General features: G+C 38.4%; 1 protein-coding gene across 6 annotated transcripts in view; it reads right to left on the bottom strand.

The window, feature by feature from the left end:
- The window catches only part of LOC126284451 (zinc finger protein 333-like), a 166,677-nt gene that overhangs the window by 30,979 nt on the left and 109,666 nt on the right, over positions 1-26,032 (bottom strand). For 3 of the 6 annotated variants that reach the window (XM_049983375.1, XM_049983393.1, XM_049983401.1), the window contains 3 exons: positions 21,851-21,991; positions 12,092-12,174; positions 1,386-1,576 (listed from right to left, as the gene is read on the bottom strand). In XM_049983375.1, the coding sequence (XP_049839332.1) occupies positions 1,386-1,576; positions 12,092-12,174; positions 21,851-21,991 (415 nt within the window). The remainder of the gene's footprint in view (positions 1-1,385; positions 1,577-12,091; positions 12,175-21,850; positions 21,992-26,032) is intronic. The other 3 variants (XM_049983383.1, XM_049983412.1, XM_049983421.1) reach the window with 1 other exon arrangement.

Here is a 26,032-nt window from a genome sequence, read left to right as displayed (position 1 = left end):
AAGATTCGCTCTTCAAGTTACCAAAGAAGCAAAAAGTGCTAAAAGGAAAGCCAAGAGGGAGCTTGAAGATGAAGAAATGCTGCAGGATGAAGACTATTCTTCAGGGATGTCCTGAGAGCACAGTTTAATTGGACTCGTTGTATTTTTCAGAATTCAGGTACAAATATTTCCTAAACTTTATGAAGCATTACTCTATTTTTTTTCTGTAACTTGCAATAGTCCATACTTGATATAGTAGACCTAAGCTTTATTACAGAATCAACAAAATTATAGAAAAAATAACATTTTTATTAGGAAAAAATTATAAAAATTAAAATGTAAGATGTGATTTTTTTATACATTATAGGTGGAATTAAATAGGTCTAGTACCTCAGCCATTGTGTCATGTGTACCTGGTAAAAAAATGTGGTCTCGTTCAAATGTATAACATTGGATTAAATAGTAACTCAATTTGAGGAAGCATTTTGGGGAAAAAAAGTGCATCAATTTCTTTGTAACTTTTTTAATAATCCTAAGCAGGTTCAAAAATATTCAAAATATTTTAAATTTGTTCAGAAAGTGTGCTGCATTACCTGATATCAACAAAAAAATCTGTAAAATCTATACATTATAAACAGTGCCTGAAAGAAATAGGTGTGGATTTTTATGTAATACTGAGCCAGAAAAGCACCCTATATCCTTAAGATTCTTTGTATGGATCTCAGTCTGGCACCTGCTTTTCCTATTATCTGTTTTATGTGATCATTCCACTTTAGGTCCCTCTTAGACAGTTTTTTTTTTAAATGATAGTTACTGTTTCCAGCCACTTGTCACCAACAGTGTAGTTTACAGTGGTGGATCTCTTTTCCTATATAAATTATATTTCAATGGTATCTACCTGCCTGAGGTTGTAATACAATTAGTGTCAATCTACACAATAAAATGCCTTGGACCAGTCACTGACAACATCAACTGATTATATTTGAATACTTAGGCTTTTAGTATTTGGTGCTTAAGGCTACAAATGAAATTCTGAGTCGATAAATCCTTCCAGAAACCAAACTGTCACATACTAAATTGTCAGTATTACTCTTGAGTACATTACTTTATGGAATATTGTATAAAAGTTGTCAATAAGAAAATTTAATGACTTTTACCTGTCAATTCTCTTAATAATGGTATCTTTCAATTTCTGGAAAAATTCATTGTGTGCTGCCAATGAATTACATGTACCACTAAGGATATGCTTCACTGAGTTAGAGCAACTGTACAAGATTATGTTTGAAATTCCATCAATACCACACAATCTTTCATTTGGGTGGGCTTTAAAAATTCTTATTAATTTCATTCATGAATGTTTGTACTACTTCAGGCTTATTAATATTTTGTAGAATGATAAAACTTACAAGTGTCAGTGATGTCACCTAGGGCATCTTCAGGAGACTTTCCCTTGTACATTACTTCATCGTCTTGATTAAATGTACTGGCATCACATGTAGCCTGGCTGCTTTTGCTTGAAATACTTAGACTGCCTGTATCACTGTGATGCCTTTCTTCGTAAAGTTCATCATTTTCTTCACAGGAATTCGTCTGACTTCTAAAAACAAAAGGAAATTTTAATTCCTCCATGATATATTTTTTAAAATGTAACAGACTTTCATTGTGCATTGTCTCATGGTGAGCAACTTTTACATTTAATCATCAGTAATGGCATTCATAATACTTATTATTATGATCATTAGACATTATAATATAATAAATAATTTTTGCAAGCCAATGAAGTGTAAACTGATATAAAAGTACAGGTTTTTGTAGAAACTTAAATATCTGATAATTTGCTTTTGAGAGTTATACTACGGAGGACAATTTTAGCAAACTGCATGCATTATTACAAGCCACATAATTCAAAAGAAATTAAATGTTAACTTAAAGAAATAAAGATGCAGATTAGTATCTCTTTCTTCACTCCTACCTCTTGCTTACTTCCCAAAGTCCATAAGCCTAACCACCAAGGACACTCCATTGTAGCCGGTTACTGTGCTCCCACTGTGACAATCTCTGCAGTTGTAGAACAACAGCTTCATCCTATTACCGTCAACCTACCCTCCCCTCATGAAAGTCAACAATCATTTCCTCCACCGTCTCACCATAGTGGCTGTTTTTTTACCAATCAACACCCTGCACATCGCTGTCAATGCAACCTCCTGTTACATGAACATCCCAATGCCCATGGATTGCCACCATTGATCACTACCGTTCCCATTGCCCAACTGATTCCAAACCTGTAACCACCTTCCCGGTCACCATTAACAACTGTATCTTCACCCGCAATTTCTTCTCCTTTGAAGGCATCACCTACAAACAAATATACAATAATAGGCACCTACATGGTATGATCCTATGCCAACTCATTCTTGGGCCATCTACAGGAATTCTTCCTAACCATAAGATTCCCAAATCCCTCGCCTTGTAAAGTTTCACTGATGACATCTTCATGATCTATATTGATGGTGGGGACAGCCTACCCACATTTCTCCAGAACCTCAACACCTTCTCCACAATTTGCTTCACCTGGTCCTCCTCAACCCAACAAGCTACCTTCCACATGTTGACTTCTATCCCAAAAATGGCTACATCAGTACCTCAATGCATGTCATCCAACCAATACCCATCTCTGACAGCTGTCACTCGTTCCATATCAAGTTGTCCCTTCCATACAGCCTAACCACCCACAGTTGTCACACCTATAGTGACTAGCAGTTCCTCTCCAAATACACCAAAGGTCTCATTGAGACCTTCACAGACTGAAATTACCCTTCCAATCTTGCCCAGAAACAGATCTGCAATACCTTATCTCTCCAGTTACCCACCACCTCTCAAAATTTTACCATACAGCCACAGAGTAACATTGCCCTCGTGACCCAGTACCATCTAGAATTGGAGCTAATGAATCACATTCTCCACCAGGATTTTGACTACCTATTGTCCACAATCCCTGTCCCAACCTCTTGCCTCATAACTCATATCCCTGTAACAGACTAAGACGCAAGATGTGCCCACCCCCACCCACCCCCCACCCCACTACCACTTAATACAATCCTGTCACAAGGCATCTCCCATCCCATCAAAGGCAGGGCTACCTGTGAAATCAGTCGTGTAATCTATAAACTAAGTTGCAACTATTGCGCTATTTTCTGTGTGTGGATTACAATTAACAAGCTGTCTGTTTGCATGATGACCACTGCCAAACTGTGGCAAACACCACCCAATACTCATTAAGATTTTCAGCTTCGTGACTACAAACCGGCATGTTACCGAGGTGGAGCTTGGTGGGCTTATAAACGCAATCGGTAATCAAAATTTCTCTCAAACAAATGAGCACAATCTATGCTTGACAAATATCAAATAAAACAAAATATTGCCAAAAATATGACAAACATGTGAAGCTTGATCATCTATGAGTGTCTTTATGATTTTGGGCACACCACAATCCAATAGCATGGGGACTACTGGCTGATACAGGTGAAATAAATCAGTAACCTATCTATGACATCTCATAGCTTCATAGGTAAAAGCACCTCCTATTGTGTATGGTTAGTTACCATCATCCAGTTGCCTTCAACTTAGGCTAAGCTCTTCGCTCATGATGTAGACCATTATCATTTTATGTTTTTAGCACTACTAACATTTCTCTTTCCTTATAGTTCCGTGCTCTTTACAATAAACAAACATTTTTTATTATATTTTCCATCGTGTTATATTCCAGTAGCTTTTATCTCTCTTCTTATTTAACCCTCTCTGCTCGCCAGTGTCTTTAATGAATTTCCTCATCTCTGCTTGCTTTACTCTGACCTGTTTACACTGTCTCTTACTTCTAATCTTAGTCCTTATATCTACAGTGTGTGTGTGTGTGTGTGTGTGTGTGTGTGTTGTGTGTGTGTTGTGTGTGTGTGTGGGGGGGGGGGGGAGGGGGGGGGGGGGGGAGAGCAGCGGCACATGCACACACATGTGTACTAATACTGGTGTTGAGAATTGAATGAACAATGAAACACAACTAATTGATAATCCAAACAAAACTGCATTAGAAGACTTTTATCCATTGTGGATGTGGAACACTGCGACTGTGGTGTGAAAAGGTTTTCAGAAATTACTGCAACCAGTCACCTTTTATGTAGATGTATAACCATGACCGGTTTCGAGCTGCCTAGCAACTCATCATCAGATGGTATATACCATCTGATGATGAGTTGCTAGGCAGCTCGAAACCGGTCATGGTTAAATAAAATACATCTACATAAAAGGTGACTGTGGCTAGCCACAGATACTCAACCACCCACACAATGGGTACAAAAAAGCACTGAACGTATATACCATCTGATGATGAGTTGCTAGGCAGCTCGAAACCGGTCATGGTTAAATAAAATACATCTACATAAAAGGTGACTGTGGCTAGCCACAGATACTCAACCACCCACACAATGGGTACAAAAAAGCACTGAATGTATATACCATCTGATGATGAGTTGCTAGGCAGCTCGAAACCGGTCATGGTTAAATAAAATACATCTACATAAAAGGTGACTGGTTGCAGTAATTTCTGAAAACCTTTTCAAAACTGCATTGTTTTTAACAGACAGGCCTTTTATTCAAAGGATGAAGAATCTACTCGTCATCCAGTCATCCTAATTTAGGTTTTTTGTGTTTTCCCTATTGTTGTTGTTGTTGTTGTTGTTGTTGTTGTTGTTGTGGTCTTCAGTACTGAGACTGGTTTGATGCAGCTCTCCATGCTAATCTATCCTCTGCAAGCTCCTTCATCTCCCAGTACGTACTGCAACCTACATCCTTCTGAATCTGCTTAGTGTATTCATCTCTTGGTCTCCCTCTATGATTTTTACCCTCCACACTGCCCTCCAATGCTAAATTTGTGATCCCTTGATGCCTCAGGACATGTCCTACCAACTGGAAACTTCTTCTGGTCAAGTTGTGCCACAAACTTCTCTTCTCCCCAATCCTATTCAATACTTCGTCATTAGTTATGTGATCTACCCATCTAATTTTCAGCATTCTTCTGTAGCACCACATTTCGAAAGCTTCTATTCTCTTCTTGTCCAAACTATTTATCGTCCATGTTTCACTTCCATACATGGCTACACTCCATACAAATACTTTCAGAAACAACTTCCTGACACTTAAATCTATACTCGATGTTAACAAATCTCTCTTCTTCAAAAACGCTTTCCTTGCCATTGCCAGTCTACATTTTATATCCTCTCTACTTCGACCATCATCAGTTATTTTGCTCCCCAAATAGCAAAACTCCTTTACAACTGTAAGTGTCTCATTTCCTAATCTAATTCCCTCAGCATCACCCGACTCAATCCAAAAACATTCCATTATCCTCATTTTGCTTTTGTTGATGTTCATCTTATATCCTCCTTTCAAGACACTGTCCATTCCATTCAACTACTCTTCCAAGTCCTTTGCTGTCTCCGACAGAATTACAGTGTCATCGGCGAACCTCAAAGTTTTTATTTCTTCTCCCTGGATTTTTACACCTACTCCAAATTTTTCTTTTCTTTCCTTTACTGCTTGCTCAATATACAGATTGAATAACATCGGGGAGAGGCTACAACCCTGTCTCACTCCCTTTCATGTCCCTTGACTCTTATAACTGCCATCTGGTTTCTGTACAAATTGTAAATAGCCTTTCGCTCTCTGTATTTTACTCCAGCCACCTTTAGAATTTGAAAGAGAGTATTCTAGTCAACATTGTCAAAAGCTTTCTCTAAGTCTACAAATGCTAGAAATGCAGTTTTGCCCTATTATTTCAGAAAAATGTCTGTTTAGTTCCTATTATATGGCCATGGCTGACTACATTCCTCATCTAGCCAGACTCAACCTGTCAGTGAATGAATACCCCATGTCAAATAGTCTTGCCAAAGTGATCCATGGATGAATAAAACTACTATAACTTTTCATTTTATGTTCTGGGATGTCACTTGGTTGGATGTATGAATCAATTTCCTTAGTAGCCCTTCAAACATTTTTTCTTCCATTCTTTTCCTTCTTTACAGCTAATAGAATGCCTAGTTTTGAAAGCTTTCTGGTTTTGTCATGAAGATGTGACTGACTCTAGGTGCGCTGTCACCTTGTGATGTTACAAGTAGAGAGTTTTGAGCCCCAACAAGATAAATAAACACAAAAATGTATTATTAAGTTCCAAACTTTTATACATCCTAAGAGACAATTTTTTCCTTGCCAATTCAAGTGCCTTCTGCATAAACTGAACATTAACTACACTTGACTTATGCTGCCGTATCTTTCTTGAAAAAAATACTATCTATCTGTATGTACTCCTCTACCCTCATTGTATCCTTTGCTTAGTTATGTTCTTCCAATTCCCACAATCCAAATTTTTTTTTCCAACTCAGTATTTGCATATCCTAATCTTTTTTCATTTCACCATCCTCTGAATGGAATGTAGACAGATACTGAGTAAAAATCTGGCATTTCTCACAATGTTAAGTTACTTGCACTTTCAAAGGTGTGTATGTGGAGGGAGGAAAAAAGTTAACTGACAGTATACTTTCCCCACGGAACTGTAAAACTTATCAATCCTTTGAAAGTTAGCGTTTTAAACACCACCGCAGAACTTCCCGACACTTAAAAAATAAACGCATTTTTGAGAGATCTTTGACGTGCAGCAACATGTAAATTGCATATTTTCATATTACAATACACTACATATTTTCGTACTAGGAAGGCATAAATTCACACTCCACCAAATACAGCATGTTAGTTTCTGAAGCACTGAAATCAAGACTGCGATGCCCTTCCGTAAGCTAGGCAGGGCTTATCTCACCAGCCAATGACAGCAGATATTCAGAGCATAGGACACACAATGTAGTCAGCCAATGACATCACTGCTAAGTAGCATGAAAACACAATCAGGAAAAGTTAATGGTTTAAATTAATATACATTGTAGTCACAAGAAAATCTAAGCTTCCACATATAATATTTGTCTTTTCTGTGTGTGTTACACCCTAAGACCTTCCCCATGAACCATGGACCTTGCCGTTGGTGGGGAGGCTTGCGTGCCTCAGCGATACAGATGGCCGTACCGTAGGTGCAACCACAACAGAGGGGTATTGGTTGAGAGGCCAGACAAACGTGTGGTTCCTGAGAAGGGGCAGCAGCCTTTTCAGTAGTTGCAGGGGCAACAGTCTGGATTGACTGATCTGGCTTGTAACACTAACCAAAGCGGCCTTGCTGTACTGGTACTGCGAACGGCTGAAAGCAACAGGAAACGACAGCCGTAATTTTTCTCGATGGCAGCTTTACTATATGGTTAACTGATGATGACATCCTCTTGGGTAAAATATTCCGGAGGTAAAATAGTCCCCCATTCGGATCTCCGGGTAGTGACTACTAAGAAGGACGTTGTTATCAGGAAAAAGAAAACGATCGTTCTACGGATCGGAGCGTGGAATGTCAGATCCCTTAATCGGGCAGGTAGGTTAGAAAATTTAAAAAGGGAAATGGATAGGTTGAAGTTAGATACAGTGGGAATTAGTGACGTTCGGTGGCAGGAGGAACAAGACTTCTGGTCAGTTGATTACAGGGTTATAAACACAAAATCAAATAGGGGTAATGCAGGAGTAGGTTTAATAATGAATAGGAAAATACAAATGTGGGTAACCTACTACAAACAGCATAGTGAACGCACTATTGTGGCCAAGATAGATATGACCGCAGATGACAAAGAGATTGATGAAATGTATGATGAAATAAAAGAAATTATTAAGATAGTGAAGGGAGACGAAAATTTAATAGTCGTGGGTGACTGGAATTAGGTAGTAGGAAAAGGAAGAGAAGGAAACAGTAGGTGAATATGGAATGGGATTAAGGAATGAAAAAGGAAGCCGCCCGGTAGAATTTTGCACAGAGCACTATTTAATCATAGCTAACACTTTGTTCAAAAATCATAAACGAAGGTTGTATACATGGAAGAAGCCTGGAGATACTGGAAGGTCTCAGATAGATTATATAATGGTGAGAGAGAGATTCAGGAAATAGGTTTTAAATTGTGAGACAATTCCAGAGGCAGAGGTGGACTCTGACCACAAACTATTGGTTATGAACTGTAGATTAAAACTGAAGAAACTGCAAAAAGGTGGGAATTTGAGGAGATGGAACCTGGATAAACTGAAAGAACCAGAGGTTGTAGAGAGGTTCAGGGAGAGCATTATGGAACAATTGACAAGAATGGGGGAAAGAAACACAGTAGACGAAGAATGGGTAGCTTTGAGAGATGAAATAGTGAAGGCACCAGATCCTTGGGTAAAAGAAGAGATATTGAATTAAATTGATGAAAGGAGAAAATATAAAAATTCAGTAAATGAAGCAGGCAAAAAGAAATACAAATGTCTCAAAAATGATATCGACAGGAAGTGCAAAATGGCTAAGCTGGGATGGCTAGAGGAGAAATGCAAGGATGTATATGCGCATATCACTAGGGGTAAGATAGATACTACCTACAGGAAAATTAAAGGGACCTTTGGAGAAAAGAGAACGACTTGCATGAATATCAAGAGCTCAGATGGAAATCCAGTTCTAAGCAAAGAAGGGAAGGCATAAGGGTTGAAGGAGTATATACAGGGCCTATACAAGGGCGATGTTCTTGTGTACAATATTAAAGAAATGGAAGAGAATGTAGATGAAGATGAAATGGGAGATATGATACTGCGTGAAAAGTTTGACAAAGCACTGAAAGACCTAAGTCGTAACAAGGAGTAGACAACTTTTCATTAGAACTACTGATGGCCTTGTGAGAGCCAGTCCTGACAAAACTCTACCGTCTGGTGAGCAAGATGTACGAGACAGGTGAAATACTCTGAGACTTCAAGAAGAATATAATTATTCCAATCCCAAAGAAAGCAGGTGTTGACAGATGTGAAAATTACTGAACTATCAGTTTAATAAGCAATGGCGGCAAAATACTAACACAAATTCTTTACAGACGAATGGAAAAACTGGTAGAAGCCGATCTCAGAGAAGATCAGTTTGGATTCCGTAGAAATGTTGGAACACGTGAGGCAATACTGACCCTACGAGTTATCTTAGAAAATACATTAAGGAAAGGCAAACCTAAATTTCTAGCATTTGTAGACTTAGAGAAAGCATTTGCAAAGGTTGACTGGAATACTCTTTTTCAAATTCTGAAGGTGGTAGGGGTAAAATACAGGGAGCAAAAGGCTATTTACAATTTGTACAGAAACCAGATGGCAGTTATAAGAGTCGAGAGACATGAAAGGGAAGCAATGGTTGGGAAGGGAGTGAGACAGGGTTGTAGCCTCTCCCCGATGTTATTCAATCTGTATATTGAGCAAGCAGTAAAGGAAACAAAAGAAAAATTTGGAGTAGGTATTAAAATCCAGGGAGAAGAAATAAAAACTTTGAGGTTCGCCGATGACATTGTAAGTCTGTCGGAGACAGCAAAGGACTTGGAAGAGCAGTGGAACGGAATGGACAGTGTCTTGAAACGAGAGTTTAAGATGAACATCAACAAAAGCAAAACGAGGATAATGGAATGTAGTCGGGTGATGCTGCGGGAAGTAAATTAGGAAATTAGAGGCTTAAAGTAGTAAAGGAGTTTTGCTATTTGGGGAGCAAAATAACTGATGATGGTCGAAGTAGAGAGGATATAATATGTAGACTATCAATGGCAAGGAAAGCGTTTCTGAAGAAGAGAAATCTGTTAACATCGAGTATAGATTTAAGTGTCAGGAAGTCATTTCAGATATATTTGTTTGGAGTGTAGCCATGTATGGAAGTGAAACATGGACGATAACTAGTTTGGACAAGAAGAGAATAGAAGCTTTCGAAATGTGGTGCTACAGAAGAATACTGAAGATAAGGTGGATAGATCACGTAACTAATGAGGAGGTATTGAATAGGATTGGGGAGAAGAGAAGTTTGTGGCACAACTTGACTAGAAGAAGGGATCGGTTGGTAGGACATGTTTTGAGGCATCAACGGATCACAAATTTAGCATTGGAGGGCAGTGTGGAGGGTAAAAATCATAGAGGGAGACCGAGAGATTAGTACACTAAGCAGATTCAGAAGGATGTAGGTTGCAGTAGGTACTGGGAGATGAAGAAGCTTGCACAGGATAGAATAGCATGGAAAGCTGCATCAAACCAGTCTCCGGACGGAAGACCACTACAACAACACACACTAAGATCCATCACACAAATTTTCCAGTAAAATTTAAAATAATGACCTAAATGCCTGGTTTCTGGGTCGAAATTCTTGTAAGTGGCTGGTCCTCAAAGTGTTAAGTTTTAAATGAGACTCAAATGCTCTGTGATTTAAGGACTTCATCGCACATTCTCACACGTAATATAATTCATCTTGAGTAAAAGGAAATTTACTTTGTAAGTAGCACTTCTCAAACCATCATCTGCAATATTTTCCGAAGACCTGTTAGAAATAGTTTTATTTCAGCATTTGCAAAGGGCGCCAGAAAACAGGCATTACTGCGTGTGGGCAGCTGCGATGGCGTAGGAAGCCCATATGTTCATACCTACATAACGTCATAAAGGAAGCAGGGCATCAGAGGATATTCCAAGAACATCGGACTTCAGTAAACTACACTAGTAATTTGGCTTGAAGTGCACATTCATATGTTCAGATTCACAATGAAGTGGGCTCCAACCTGATATTATGCTTTCCTTTGTGGTTTTTGGAATGTAAATTATCTTTGAGTACTAGTGCTGTTCTATCTCTTGTTTGTTTCTTTATTATGGAATAGCGTGACACGTATCAGAAGATGAAAATGCGCACATGAAATTGGCAAACAGTTGGAACTAGCCTATACTGTGGAACAAAATGCATCGTTTCAAATAAATTGACTGCTACAGTGGAAAAAATTGATGAAAGACTTTTTTTTTTTTTTTTTTTTAGCAAACCGACAAAAATGACTTCATTACTCTGCAAGGCTATTAATGTTTGACCACCAAAAACGTGAAAATAAAACAAAACCAGAAAACATACTAATAATATATTTCAGCCTTCCGTAGAATGTATTTTAATTCACTTGATAGCTCCCGGCCTCAGAAATCCGCCTTCTTTTCGTCGGATGTGAGAACTGTAAATGAAGAGGAAACAACAAGATCACTAAATGTAAACACGGGTCACATGGAGATTACCCCTCCCCATTACAACCAAGACTGCCCTGCACATGGGCAAATCTGGCGGTTTGGGCACACCAGAAATATTTTTCCAGTTTGCATCTGGCTTCAAGTAGGGAGAAGTGGGAGAAGGTACTGCTCATATATGACTGAATAGTGCATGTGCACGAGCCCGCTGATAACCGCTCAAATGAACCTAAACAGTTGTGATGTCACGCTCATCAGGGGCAGTTTGTTGTTAGTAAGTATTGCATAGTTTTCGTCCTAACGCCTTTGACACATTTTGCTGTTGGCAGACGCAGGTGCTTGCATAGTGTTTTGTTGTAAATGGCACATCTCCTTACAACTGAAGTTTTATACTTTTTTTTTTCTCTCGTTTTTGTTTTATTGCTGCAGTATTATTTTTCAGTATGGGTACAGTAATATTCTTTGTATCAGACCTTACCAGTCAAAATTACAAATATTTAACTGAAAAGTAAAATAAAGATGAACTCGCGGAATTCTGAAAATTCCCAGGTTCTTCCTGGTTTTCTCCTGGATGAAAATATTCCTGGGTTTTTCCTGGATTTCCCGACTGTCCCAGGGTGTATACATCCTGTTTCAAAAGTGCATAACACTGACAAACAATATTCTCTCTCTTTTAAAAAGTCACAGTCAGTATGAATGCCTAAGTTACTATCTATTCATATTCCACATAATATTTGCTCTGCATGGTCACATTAACCAGCTTGTTCCATTCATGTAATATTATGGTTTCACAGGGCCCTACAGTTTCAACAAATTTTGAACAGCTTCATTGGTTCATTGCCAGCAGATATATTGAAGAATTTAGTAATTCCAACAATGCTGATCCAGTTTAACAAATAATTAGTGTACTTACAATTGCAGCACAAAGTATTAATATTTGTGCTAAACTTACGTAGTGCTTACAGTTTCTGGGGTTAAATCAGCCTGCATTTCCATTTCCACATCACAGGGCTCTTCTTGGTGAGAACTGTCAATCTATTTAAAAGGGAAAAAATAATTTATGCAATGTCTGAATAAATGATGCAGATTTACATGTGTAAATTTACAAATTAATATTTCTTTTGCAATGCTCTACATTTGGTTACAGACTTTCTAACATTTCTCATTATAATTTCACTTTCAATATACATACCACAGAAAATTCTTAACACAATTATAATTGTTTCACAATGCATACATCAGTAACTTAGAATCAACAGGCCAAAACTAAACAACTAAACAAAAACTCTTCAGAATTTTGGAATGTAACTAGGTGTGTGGGGATGGCCCACTAATCTTCAAACAGAAGAGACTTTTAGCACCATGATATATCGAAAATGATCTTTTTTATGTACCTCTCTCCTCCTCAGTATCTGTTCTATTTCAAGAATAGGTTTTTCCTCCAAAAAGCAAAAGAGAAAGAAGAGTGTAATTTGTGGTAAAAGGTGAAGCACAATAAGTGAAAACCCACAACTTAAGTGTCACAGGACACAGGTGGCATTTATGATTACGTTGCTTTCTACAGCATGAACTTTATCTTTCTCTTCATGATTAACTTACTTAGAACTGGGAATAGCCACTATTTTCTAGGTATCTGATGATATATATCTAAAGCTATGGTGCATTTTTCCCGCAGTAGCAGATCATCAAAACATTCTATGACAATATTATGAAAAGGGGAGATTGCTGCACACCACATAGCGGAGATGCCAAGTTGCAGACAGACGCAACAAAAATATTAGTAAACGATAAAGCTTTCAGCCCAAAGGCCTTCTTCTGCATTAGACAAAATATCTCACCTATATCCCCTAGCACCAAGTTCAGGGTTTTCACCTTTTCTGCTTCATCATCTACCATAAATTACACTCTTCTCCTATCTCTCTTGCATTTTGGAGTGCAGAGATACTGTTGATATTTGTCAAATTTCATTTGTTTGTGATAGGGTTGTCCACAATGTAATTTCTGTTTCTACTTCCATCTGCAGCAGTGTTACGATTGCAGTTCCGAGCATGCGTGGCAGTTACTCTGACTCAACGAAAAGACATGTACACCATTTTCAGATCGCTGCTGCCGATGTGCGTTTTGTAGTGCTTCTTTATAATGTCAGCCATAATTGAAAATGCTCCCGCGTGTGAAATCAAATCTGTGATTTGGTTTCTAAATGCAAAGAAAGTTAAACCAAAGGAAATTCATAGGCAAATCTGCGAGGTTTATGGACAAAATACTATGTGTGATTTAATGGTTAGAAAATAGATCAGACTGTTCAATGAAGGACGTGATCAACTGCACGACGAAGAACGAAGTGAATTCCTGTCTGTTGTTACTGATGAACTGGTTCACACAACTGAAGAGAAGATTATGCACACCCGTAAATTTACACTTAGTGGCCTTGCTATGGAAGTTGTGCAAATCTGTCCTTCGTGGTCAACACTACAATGATGATGATGAGCTGAAAGAACATGTTACCACATGGTTCTATGAAGAAGACACCCAAAAACTTGTGTCACACTATGACAAGTGTCTATAAAATTTCTGAAGCTATGTAGAAAAGCAGCTGGACAGTTGCTTTTTACTGTATCTGTACACGTTTTTTTTTATATAGCCAAACGGAACTTACTTTGTGGACGATCCTCTATATATATTTTACAGCCATCCTTCACCCACCTGTCCCCTTCCCTGTTCCCACTCCATCACTAAATTGTCTTTTATTCCACCAACACATTCAGTCTTTTTTCTTCTTTTCTGGTTTCTGGTACCCCAGCAGGTTTAATGTTTATCGCTACTGTGAGGAAACTATCACTGAACCATTAACTTCATTGCCTCATCATTTCTATTAAAGATAATATTTCTGAATGTAACTTAATTTATCTCATTCGTTTTGTTTGTCGTCTGATACTGATCCAGAGGCATTTTCCTTTAGCCTTCATGCGTGCCATGTACTGCTGGGTCACTTCTGAACTACTTTTGTTGCCTAACAGCTTTATTCCCGAGCTCTGCAGCCACTGGGGAAGTCTAAACTGAGAGTATGAAGACTTGCAGCAACTGTAGGATCTGATTTAATAGTTTTTAATGTAACTGAACCTTTAGATCTAGTTCCAACATGCAGCTAGGAACTGTGCTCTCTCTGTTTCTGCCAAAAGATGAATCAGACTAGTTTCACAATTATTCTCTCTTTTTCAACAATGTATACCAATAGTGATATCACTACATCATCAAAAATTACCAGCATTTGACCTGAGTCAAATTTCCCGTTTGAAAACTTCATCGACATTTCTTACACTGATTTCCATTATTGCTGAATATGTGAAGAGTTAGAATTTATTTATTTTAACAGTAATTTAACATGAGTTATTCGTTTACAAATCACTCTTCATTGCAAAATATAGGTCATGGAATTTCCAGGTATACATCCATGAGCAACTGAACTACTGACAGTTGGGAGTTGGAAGTAGAGCACCTCAACTGTCCCAGAGAATGGAATGTTTGGTGTGTCACCCAACGCAACCAGTGTTCAAGAACACGATAGGGAAAAAGTGTGTTGTTGTTTGATTGAAACCATATTACGGGTACCCAACGCATAAGATATTTCATGAAGAGTAGTCATCAGTCACCAGTTCCATCTATTGGCAGTGTGAGATGGTCTGGCTAACGACATCTTGACAGGCTGCATGATGTGCAACTTCACTCCCGACATCCATGGCAAAGTCCATCTTTGCAACCACGGCACATGCAGCACGGTACAGATGGGCTCAACAACATGCCAAATGGACCGCTCAGGATTGGCATGATGTTCTCTTCACCGATGAGGGTCGGATATGCCTTCGACCACACAATTGTTGAATACGTGTTTGGAGGCAACACAGTCAGGCTCAATGCCTTAGACACACTGTCCAGTGAGTGCAACAAGGTGGCGGTTCCCTGCTGTTTCAGGGTGGCAATATGTGGGGCCAGCGTATGCTGCTCTTGGTCAGGGAAAGTGCTGTAACGACTGTATGATATGTGAATGCCATCCTCCAACTGATAGTGCAACCATATTGACGAAGCATTCGCCTTCATGGACGACAATTCGCACCTTCCATAGTGCACATCTTTTAAATTACTTTCTTCAGATTAACGACGTCACTCGACTAGAGTGGCCAGCATGTTTTCCAGACATGAACCTATCGAACATGCCTGGATTAGATTGAAAAGGGCTGTTTATGTACAACATGACCCACCAACCACTCTGACAGATCTGCGCTGAATCGACGTTGAGGAGTGGGACAATCTGGACCAGCAGTGCCTTGAGGAACTTGTGGATACTACGCCACGACAAATACAGGCATGCATCAATGCAAGAGGATGTGCTACTGGGTATCAGAGATACTGGTGTGTACAGCAATCTGGACCACCACCTCTAAAGGTCTCATTGTATTGTTGTACAACATGCAATGTGTGGTTTTCATGAGCAATAAAAGGGTGGAAATGATGTTTATGTTCATCTTTATTCCAATTTTCTATACATGTTCCGGAACTCTCAGAACCGAGGTGATGCAAAACATTTTTGATGTGTGTAGGACACAAAAGCCACCACTCCACGTGTGTTTCTCTGTTCACCTCATGTCACAGGATACAAAGATTAGTATGGGTACATTAATACTTACAATTAGACAATCGAAGTATGTAAAAAGGTTATATGCAATCATGAATCAAGGTACACACTTGTACACAATGAATGCATGTCAAGTACGTGTGGGGTTGCAGCCAAAGTGGCAATACCGCATTATTCAGACTACTGGTATTGGGGCTATTTACAGCAGATGAAATGAGTCCCCAATAAATACTCCAACAACTCTTATCGGTGAATGCAACAAACTATGGCCGCATTCTGTGCAGCCATTTATTTGCTTACATTCAACAAGACATTACTTGACAACACCATTCCTGAATTGAGGTGGAGTAACTTGTGGAGATTTCAAGAGATATAAGGATGTGTGTGTGTGTGTGTGTGTGTGTGTGTGTGTGTGTGTGTGTAGGGGGCTACGTCACCTGATTCCAATCCTATTGAGCACTTATGGGTGTGGACATGAAAATTTTAGAAAATGGTAACATGAAAAATAATGTAAATTAGCAGTTTTAAAAGACATTATGCAAAATTCTGGATTTTCCATTACTTGATATCACAAAATTGATGGTTTTTATGAGATATCGTGAAATTTGTAATTTTGCCACTTAAAATTGTTATAATTCTGAGGATGGCAGTTTCCTAACATTTGTAACTGGTAGTTCTTGACTGTTAAAACTACCTCTAAGCTGTTCAAGGCAGAGGTCCGTGTATAAACTTACACCAACAGTTCATTTTCCATGTAACTCTGATATCATGTAACTAACTTTGGTGTGACAACTAAGATAACACTGATATTAGCACAAAAAAACAAATCTGGCAAATGGCCCTGAATGTGGCAAATGGCCCAGAATGTGGCAGATAACTCCGAGAAGTTTGATGACCACGGCTGTATCCAAAGCTTTCATGAATTTTTTAAATGAAATCATTCCACTTTAGGCTGTTAAAACAATATTTATTGTGACTGCAATTTTGACACATGGTCATTTTCGAGCATTGTAGGTTGTTGTAACCCCCTCAACAATACCGAGTTGTGACAGGCTGTGTAAGAGTAGATGCATTTGGTGGTCCTAATTTATTTGCTCTTCCATAAACACTAGAAATCTGATGGAATAATGATATAAACATTTGAATTTAAATCTCATGTAGAACATTTACATCTTTGCCACTTGTGTGGTATATTTAAACTTGAGTGTTACTATCATTATTTCACAATCTTTCTAATGTGTGTGATCTATGGGACAATAGATAAATTCACATCTTCACATGCAACAACTCTTCCTTCCAATCTCAATAAATAATGTTTCAATTGCCTGAAGTGGAATAACTTCATTCAAAAGTAACATTGAATTTGGCACAAAGTAACACAGACTTCAGCATGAAGTAACGCCAACTTTTGCAACAAGTTTCATCAAATCAGGTTATAAAATGAAATGATTTTTTCCTATCCCTACTTTGCATTATTACTGGAACTTCTTTTAACAACATTCTTACTTTAACATTCAGAAATCAGTGGGACACACTGAAAGAGATGTGTGCACTTCAGACCTAATTTTGATCAGTCTCTGTAGTTTGTGGGCAGCATTTAAGCACACACGAATACTCAAGTGACACAAAATTAGTAACTCTAGAAATATATTCACAATATTCTGTGAATCTGAGCTAAAACTGGTCTTTGACAACCTGCACTGTTGGAACATATGTTTTAAGCATACGTTTTAACACAGATTTCACTGTAAGATTTACCATAGGGGGGAGCTGAAAATACTAAAATCCTGTTTTTGGGAAGCAGAGTGTTATTTAAAGTTTTAGAAAGAATGTTCTTTTAATAAAGTGTAAAATACATGCTCCATCAGCTACTTGCGTATCAAAATTAATAACTGATAATAAAAATATTTACGTTATTATTACCAAGTTTAAAAATACTTTTGTCCGAAGTGAAAGATTCATTTTAGGAACTGGACAACGAAAGATTCATTTTAGGAACTGGACAACTTTTTTCTTAATACTCCTAATATTATGGTTTTCCTCTATCTTAATGTAGTGCAAAGGTAGTCCATTACAAAGTTTTATTTTTTAATAAGTCACTGCAGTAATTCAGAATTAAACCTGAAAAAAGCTGACTCCTGACAGACACTTCCTGTAAATAGTCAAGCTAATGTATCCAAATTCTCTAGTCAAATGGAGATGATAATTATGATAATTGCATGTTGTTGTGGTCTTCAGTCCTGAGACTGGTTTGATGCAGCTCTCCATGCTACTCTATCCTGTGCAAGATTCTTCATCTCCCAGTACCTACTGCAACCTACATCCTTCTGAATCTGCTTAGTGTATTCATCTCTTGGTCTCCCTCTACGATTTTTACCCTCCACGCTGCCCTCCAGTACTAAATTGGTGATTCCTTGATGCTCAGAACATGTCCTACCAACCAATCCCTTCTTCTGGTCAAGTTGTGCCACAAACTTCTCTTCTTCCCAATCCTATTCAACACTTCCTCATTAGTTATGTGATCTACCCATCTAATCTTCAGCATTCTTCTGTAGCACCACATTTCAAAAGCTTCTATTCTCTTCTTGTCCAAACTATTTATCGTCCATGTTTCACTTCCATACATGGCTACACTCCATACAAATACTTTCAGAGAAGACTTCCTGACACTTAAATCTATACTCAATGTTAACAAATTTCTCTTCTTCAGAAATGCTTTCCTTGCCATTGCCAGTCTACATTTTATATCCTCTCTACTTCGACCATCATCAGTTATTTTGCTCCCCAAATAGCAAAACTCCTTTACTACTTTAAGTGTCTCACTTCCTAATCTAATTCCCTCAGCATCACCCGACTTAATTCGACTACATTCCATTATCCTCGTTTTGCTTTTGTTGATGTTCATCTACATCTACATCTACATCTACATCTACATCCATACTCCGCAAGCCACCTGACGGTGTGTGGCGGAGGGTACCCTGAGTACCTCTATCGGTTCTCCCTTCTATTCCAGTCTCGTATTGTACGTGGAAAGAAGGATTGTCGGTATGCTTCTGTGTGGGCTCTAATCTCTCTGATTTTATCCTCATGGTCTCTTCGCGAGATATACGTAGGAGGGAGCAATATACTGCTTGACTCTTCGGTGAAGGTATGTTCTCAAAACTTTAACAAAAGCCCGTACCGAGCTACTGAGCATCTCTCCTGCAGAGTCTTCCACTGGAGTTTATCTATCATCTCCGTAACGCTTTTGCAATTACTAAATGATCCTGTAACGAAGCGCGCTGCTCTCCGTTGGATCTTCTCTATCTCTTATATCAACCCTACCTGGTGCGGATCCCACACTGCTGAGCAGTATTCAAGCATTGGGCGAACAAGCGTACTGTAACCTACTTCCTTTGTTGTCGGATTGCATTTCCTTAGGATTCTTCCAATTAATCTCAGTCTGGCATCTGCTTTACCGATGATCAACTTTATATGATCATCCCATTTTAAATCACTCCTAATGCGTACTCCCAGATAATTTATGGAATTAACTGCTTCCAGTTGCTGACCTGCTATTTTGTAGCTAAATGATAAGGGACCTAACTTTCTATGTATTCGCATCACATTACACTTCTCTACATTGAGATTCAATTGCCATTCTGTGCACCATGCGTCAATTCGATGCAGATCCTCCTGCATTTCAGTACAATTTTCCATTGTTGCAACCTCTCGATACACCACAGCATCATCTGCAAAAAGCCTCAGTGAACTTCCGATGTCATCCACCAGGTCATTTATGTATATTGTGAATAGCAACGGCCCTATGACACTCCCCTGCGGCACACCTGAAATCACTCTTACTTCTCTTACTCCTCTCAAGACACTGTCCATTCCATTCAGCTGCTCTTCCAAGTCCATTGCTGTCTTTGACAGAATTACAATGTCATCGGCAAAACCTCAAAGTTTTTATTTCTTCTCCATGAATTTTAATACCTACTCCGAATTTTTCTTTTGTTTCCTTTACTGCTTGCTCAATATACAGATTGAATGATTTAATCATACAGTAAAGCTGCATGCCCTCGGGAAAAATTACGGCCGTAGTTTCCCCATGCTTTCATCCGTTCGCAGTACCAGCACAGCACGGCCGTTTTGGTTATTGTTACAAGGCCAGATCAGTCAATCATCCAGACTGTTGCCCTTGCAACTACTGAAAAGGCTGCTGCCCCTCTTCAGGAACCACACGTTTGTCTGGCCTCTCAACAGATACCCCTCCGTTGTGGTTGCACCTACGGTACGGCTATCTGTATCACAGAGACACGCAAGCCTCCCCACCAACAGCAAGGTCCATGGTTAATGGGGGGGGGGGGGGGGTAATTGCATACTCCGTCTCGTAACAGTAAGTGCTGGAATAGATACATCACTGCACCTTACAGCTTACCTCAAGCCTATGGTACCTTTCATGGTACCTCAAACCTACAATACTATGCTCAATAGTTTCCCATATACCTTGCAAGGTGAACTTAATACTTTTCTTAGCTCCACAGACTATCAAAAAATAGCCCTCTTTGCTGAAATCCTTATACCATTATAGATTTCTTATTATCTTGTCAACACCAACACATGGCTTTATGAAATTTCTGATCAATATCCTAAATCTAATGTCTCCTACAGCTGTTTGCCTATATGTATACAACATTACACAAGGCAGAATATTTCATTTCCTATTTTATTTTTCATCTCATTTAACCTAAGTTGTTTTCTTTAGTCCCTCTGCACAAGGCTCTTCTTCTCTTTTCGTAACAAGGGAAGTCTGCTGGTTAACTGAGACACAAACACATTCAACACTTTCATCCAAAGTCATTCTGGTTTGCATTCTTTATAATTCATGTAATTCAAGTTTTGCTTTTTCTAACATCTTAAGGACACAAATGTTGTCCTGTTTAGTGGTCTTCCTAACTCCGTTCCATAAATTACATTTATATGGAGTAGCCTTCATGCATTAACGTCTTCACAAAACAGTTCCAGTTCAGGTGATCTCTGGAAACACACACTACGCCCGGCTTTTCAGATGTTTAAATGTAGAAGATAACAAAGTAAAGTTAAGAAACAGGTGACTAAAACTTTGCTACAAATGCCAGATGCAAAATGTGAACTTTTACACAAACAATTAGTAATAAAGACAATTTTTCAAATACCTCTGAATTATGAAAAGTGCTGGACAAATTGAACTTCAAATATTCACATTACTTAAAAAGTTTTTATAAGAGGTATCAGAACTTAGCCACCTGCAACAGGATTCAAAATGAGATGAAATGACCATAACCAACCAGTCTTACTGTTTATCTAACTGAACATTTAAACACCCTTCAAACTGCTTGATGTGGTGAGACCAAACAATTACTACTCTATTAGGTAAAAACATTCATTAATTGTATTCATTAATAGAAATTACACAAAGCAAAATAACTGTAGTGACCATGACTGTCTGACAACAATAAAAAAAATCATCAAAATAAAATGATGAATGTATGACAATACCATTAAATTTGGTCAGTTGTATGACAAATCAAACATACATTATCTAACTGGATAGATAAAACATCTACTCACAAGTGGCAGCATAACACACACATGAAAATCTATTGTAATTGGCAAGCTTTCAGAGCCAGTGGCTCCCTCTTCAGGCAGAAGGGTTCAATGGAAAAGAAGGAAGGTGAAGGGAAAAAACTGGAGAGGTCTAAGAAAAAGGACATACTTCAGGAAAAGTTGCCGTGAACCGCGGGAGATTTTCTGTACAGGTAACCTATGGTTCTGGGTGACTTTCCCGAAATCTACCCTTTTTCTAGGTCTCTCCTGTCCTTTTCTTTCACCCTTCTTCCTTCCCCTTCAATGCTTCTGCATAGAAGAAGGAGCCACTGGCTCCAAAAGCTTCCCAATTACAACAATCTTTTACATGTGTATTCTGCCGGCACTTGGTAAGTAGATTTTTTTTTTTATCTATCCAATTAAATGAATTTGTCAATAAATGAAACAAACAGTAACATTATTTTATGATGAAAGTTTTGTGAAGCAGGACTGATATGGAACATTTATACTTACTGAAGGTGAATCAGGAGCTTCAATAATTTCTGTTATTTCTCCAGAAGTAGCACTAGTGGCAACAATTGCAATACCAGTCTCACTCACAGGGGCAGTAAAAGATGGATATAACACTGGTTGCATAGCCATTGCGCTGCTCTGCTTCAGAAGGTAGAAAACGAACCACGCATCAGAACAAATCCACAAAATATTTTAAGAATGACAGTTTAGTAACACATTAACTACATAAATGTTGCTCACAAAATAATTAAAATTGTGACAGAGAAAAACTGAACAAGAAAAATAGGCCCTTATTTGTGTGTTACTCTTATTTATGGTCTGCAGTAACTTTTTATGATCCTGGTAAAGCATCTCTGAATTCATTAAACATTGGATTACCAGCCCACTTAACAAGGAATCTGACTATTAAGCACCACTCTAAAAATTATAGGATTAAAAATTGTATGAAGGTTCCCCTGTAGAAGAACTGAACCTCCCATACAGCCTTCAGAAAAATCTAAGTCTTCCAGAAGTTTATAAAACCGATACTATTACATTCTCTCTCTCTCTGACAGAGTGGACACTGAATGTTACTTCCATTTCTGTTGAATATCTACTGTCAGTACAGCACATTGGATTCTATTAGCCAAAAATTATTTGAGACTTTGACACACCTGTAAAGATACACCACATAAATGTATTTTATCAGTCAATGTAGTAGAGTCTTTCACAAATACAGAAGACAGACATACCAATTAGGACAGGACGGTGATTTTTGGTGTTAATGGGCTATGACACTAGACGACTGATGTGTGTGCCTTTGCTAATAGCACGACGTCGCCTGCAACACCTCTCCTGGGTTCATGACAATATCAGTTAGACTCTATATGAATGGAAAACATGGCCTGGTCAGATGAGTCCCGATTTCAGTTGGTAATAGCTGATGGTGGGTTCGACTGTGGCACAAACCCCATGAAGCCATGGACACAATTGTCAACATTGCACTGTGCAAACTGGTGGTGGCTCCATAACGGTGTGGCTGAGTTTACATGGAATGGACTTCGTCCTCTGGATGTTTGGTTACTTGCCTAATCCACAAATTCATTTAGGTCTCACAATGGGCATCTTAAGCGTGTCGTGGCAGTTCATGTAATTTGCTGACAGCAAATTTTTCTCTTGTCAGATAATGAATCCTGTTGTTGTTGCTGCGGCAGTATTGAATGTGAGAGAAATCTTTTTTTTTTTTTTTTTTGTATGGAGTCCTGCTTCTGTATAATCCTTTTAAAACTGTGACTTCAAACATTCCAGAGCCAATCCCCTGCCTTGTAGTGTGTGACAAGTTTATTAATTTTGCTTCTTGCCCCATCACACACAAAAACAACATGCAACACTACAGACTAAGCAAAACCAAACACTAGCACTGTAGCACTGTATAGTGGCATTTAGTCAAGTTCCTTTCATCTGTACCGACACAGCTGTGGTACGCTGGTTTCGTGTTGCCACGATGTTGACAACATGTTGCAAACATTGGTAGTCCAGTACTAGTAGCGAACAATGTTGTGAGCAGTCTTGCAGGACATGTTTTGAACTCTATGCCTTTAGTAAGCCATGGTGATGAAATTATTTGTAGACAGGTTTACTGTGCAACCAGGAAGGAAATCATTACAATCTATAAAATGTTTTAGCACCACATGATTAGTGAAATGTAACTTTTCATTTTTTTATAAAATAAATAATTTTACTAACTTCCTTTAACTCTGTAACTAAGGTAGTAAATCCATAACAATTATGGAAAATCCATAATAGTTGGCAACCACATGACATACCATGAGAGAGGCTTGTGCTTATTGTTTGTGATCCAACTTCCTTAACAGGAGTCTCACTCATAGTCGTAGGCCCAGGAGGTAATTACTAGCTTTTCATCTGTACTAACAGTTTGGGGATGTCCATTAGGGTTACCATCACAAGAATTATAGTCACTTTTACATTTAGTTGCTCAGTTCTCAGCCATTGAAAATAAAGTTAAAAAATGAAATAAAATAAAAATGAGCAGACTACTTATAATCCATTAAAAGAATGTGGATGACTTTTCATTTGTAAAAATTCATTCAAATACAAATGATAACACTTTGAAATTTTATTTATATTATGTTGCCTCATTTCTCAACAAACTATTTAATCAAAATTATCAAAACACCCCAATGTAATGCAGAATTGATCACTAGATGCCACGAGAGATGGTCCGCCAATATAAAAGGGGGGGGGGGGGTACTGTGTTGACATTAGAGAAGCAGTAATGACGGAATGAGTTGGAAAGGACAGCTCAGTCTCTTTGAATGCCATGGATGTTACCTAAGCTACAAAGCCATTAGTGACATTTCAATCCTTCTGAAGCTGCCCACATTGATTGCTGTGGATGTGATAATGAAGTGGAAACATGAAGGAACAACAACAGCTAAACCGAGACCAGGTAGACGCAATGTAATGACAGAGAAGGACAGTTGAGCACTTCAGAGTGTGGCTCTAAAAAGACATCTGAAATTAGTGGAAGCAATTGCTCTCGAGCTCCAAAGTGCTACCAGCAATCCACCTAGCACAATGACAATATGCAGGGAGTTGAAAAGAAATGGATAACACATTGAACAGCTCCTTGTGAGCCACACATTTCTGTAGTCAGTGCTAAAAGAAGCTTCAGGTTGAGTAAAGAGCAGCGCCATTGGACAGTGGATGAATGGAAATGAGTGACTTGGACTGATGATCACACTATACCTGTGACAATCTGGTGGAAGGTTTCGGGTTTGGCGAATGCCTGGAGGATGTTCTCTCCCATCAAGTGTAGTGCCAACAGTGAAGTATGGAAGTGGTGGTGGTACACTATAGTGTCATATTTATCATGGTTAGATGTGGTCCCATTATTGTGCTAAACGTGCAGGGTACGGGCACATTTTGCAGCACTGCGTATTGTACAGGAACAATTTGGAGATGACAATTGATCAAAATAGCATGAAAATACAATGTCATTAAGCAGCATCTGTGAAGCAATGGGTTGTGGACAATGGCCTGGCCTGCTCAAGAGTCCCAACTTGAAACCAGAAGAGCACCTTTTGAATGATTTGGAACGTTGCTCTCACTGCAGACCCTAGCATCCAACGTCACTACCTTCTTTTGTTTTGGTTCTTGAGAAGAAATGGGCTGCCATTCTTTTGCAGACAGTCCGACACTCCACTGAAAATGTCCCCAGAAGAGTTCAATTCAAACATTAAAGTGAAGGGTGGGTACACCCTCTATTAATGTCCTCTAATATGTGTACAGAAAATTTTAATTAAACAGTGTAACAAATACAATATTTCGTTAATGTTATCTTGATGCCAGACTGAGAAATTTTCACTTAGCCCCCATATCCAGAATTTATGACAGCTTATATCTGATCAACCAAATGACACACTGCATTTCACTTCATCAAGGGTACTGGTTCAAAATAAATGCTGAAACCTGGTGCTTATCTCCAAGTAGTCACGTCATTCGTGAAGTTCTCACATGTCTTCACTTGCTGTAAATGTACATGACACTGTCTTTTGTTAGCGTGATCATTTCAAGCAGTCATTTTTAGACGAATAGAAGTAGATTACTACAGCAGAGATTATTTTTAACTTATATAGAAAGGCTTTTGTAACTATAAACAATCAGATATGAGTATCTGTAATAATTAACAGGTGCATGAAAGTAGCACACAAAATATAATTAAAAAATAAGAGAGACAGGTATTTATGATAAATCATTTAAAAGAACGGCCAAATTTGGTAATAATACAAAAATAATATTTCTAAATGTCCTGCACGACCTTGATTCCATTCCAGAATGCAAATTTACCTGGGCCTTTTCCAAATTGCTTGCAAACTTCCACAATGTTGGTGTTCACTTCTGCAGAACCCACCTTGACACCTCTGTCCACATTAAACCTACCAACAAAAAGCAATACTGACATTTTACATTTGCCACCCCTTAAATGTTAAATTTCCCTTTCCAATACTAGTTCTCACGGCGCGAATTTTCTTTAATGTAGGATCTTGTTGTAACAACAATTTTATAAGAGTTTTAATTTTCTAAATTTTCTAGAAGATTTTTTTGGATTGTTATGGTCTGAAAACTTAATGTGATACACAAGTGCAAGAGGAATATTTACCTTGTAATATACTACTAGTC

The sequence above is a fragment of the Schistocerca gregaria genome, chromosome 1 (assembly GCF_023897955.1).
Source record: "Schistocerca gregaria isolate iqSchGreg1 chromosome 1, iqSchGreg1.2, whole genome shotgun sequence".
In the NCBI taxonomy this organism is placed as follows: Eukaryota; Metazoa; Arthropoda; class Insecta; order Orthoptera; family Acrididae; genus Schistocerca; species Schistocerca gregaria.
Note: the sequence above shows the minus strand (reverse complement) of the source record. Positions and strands in the feature narration are given on the sequence as shown.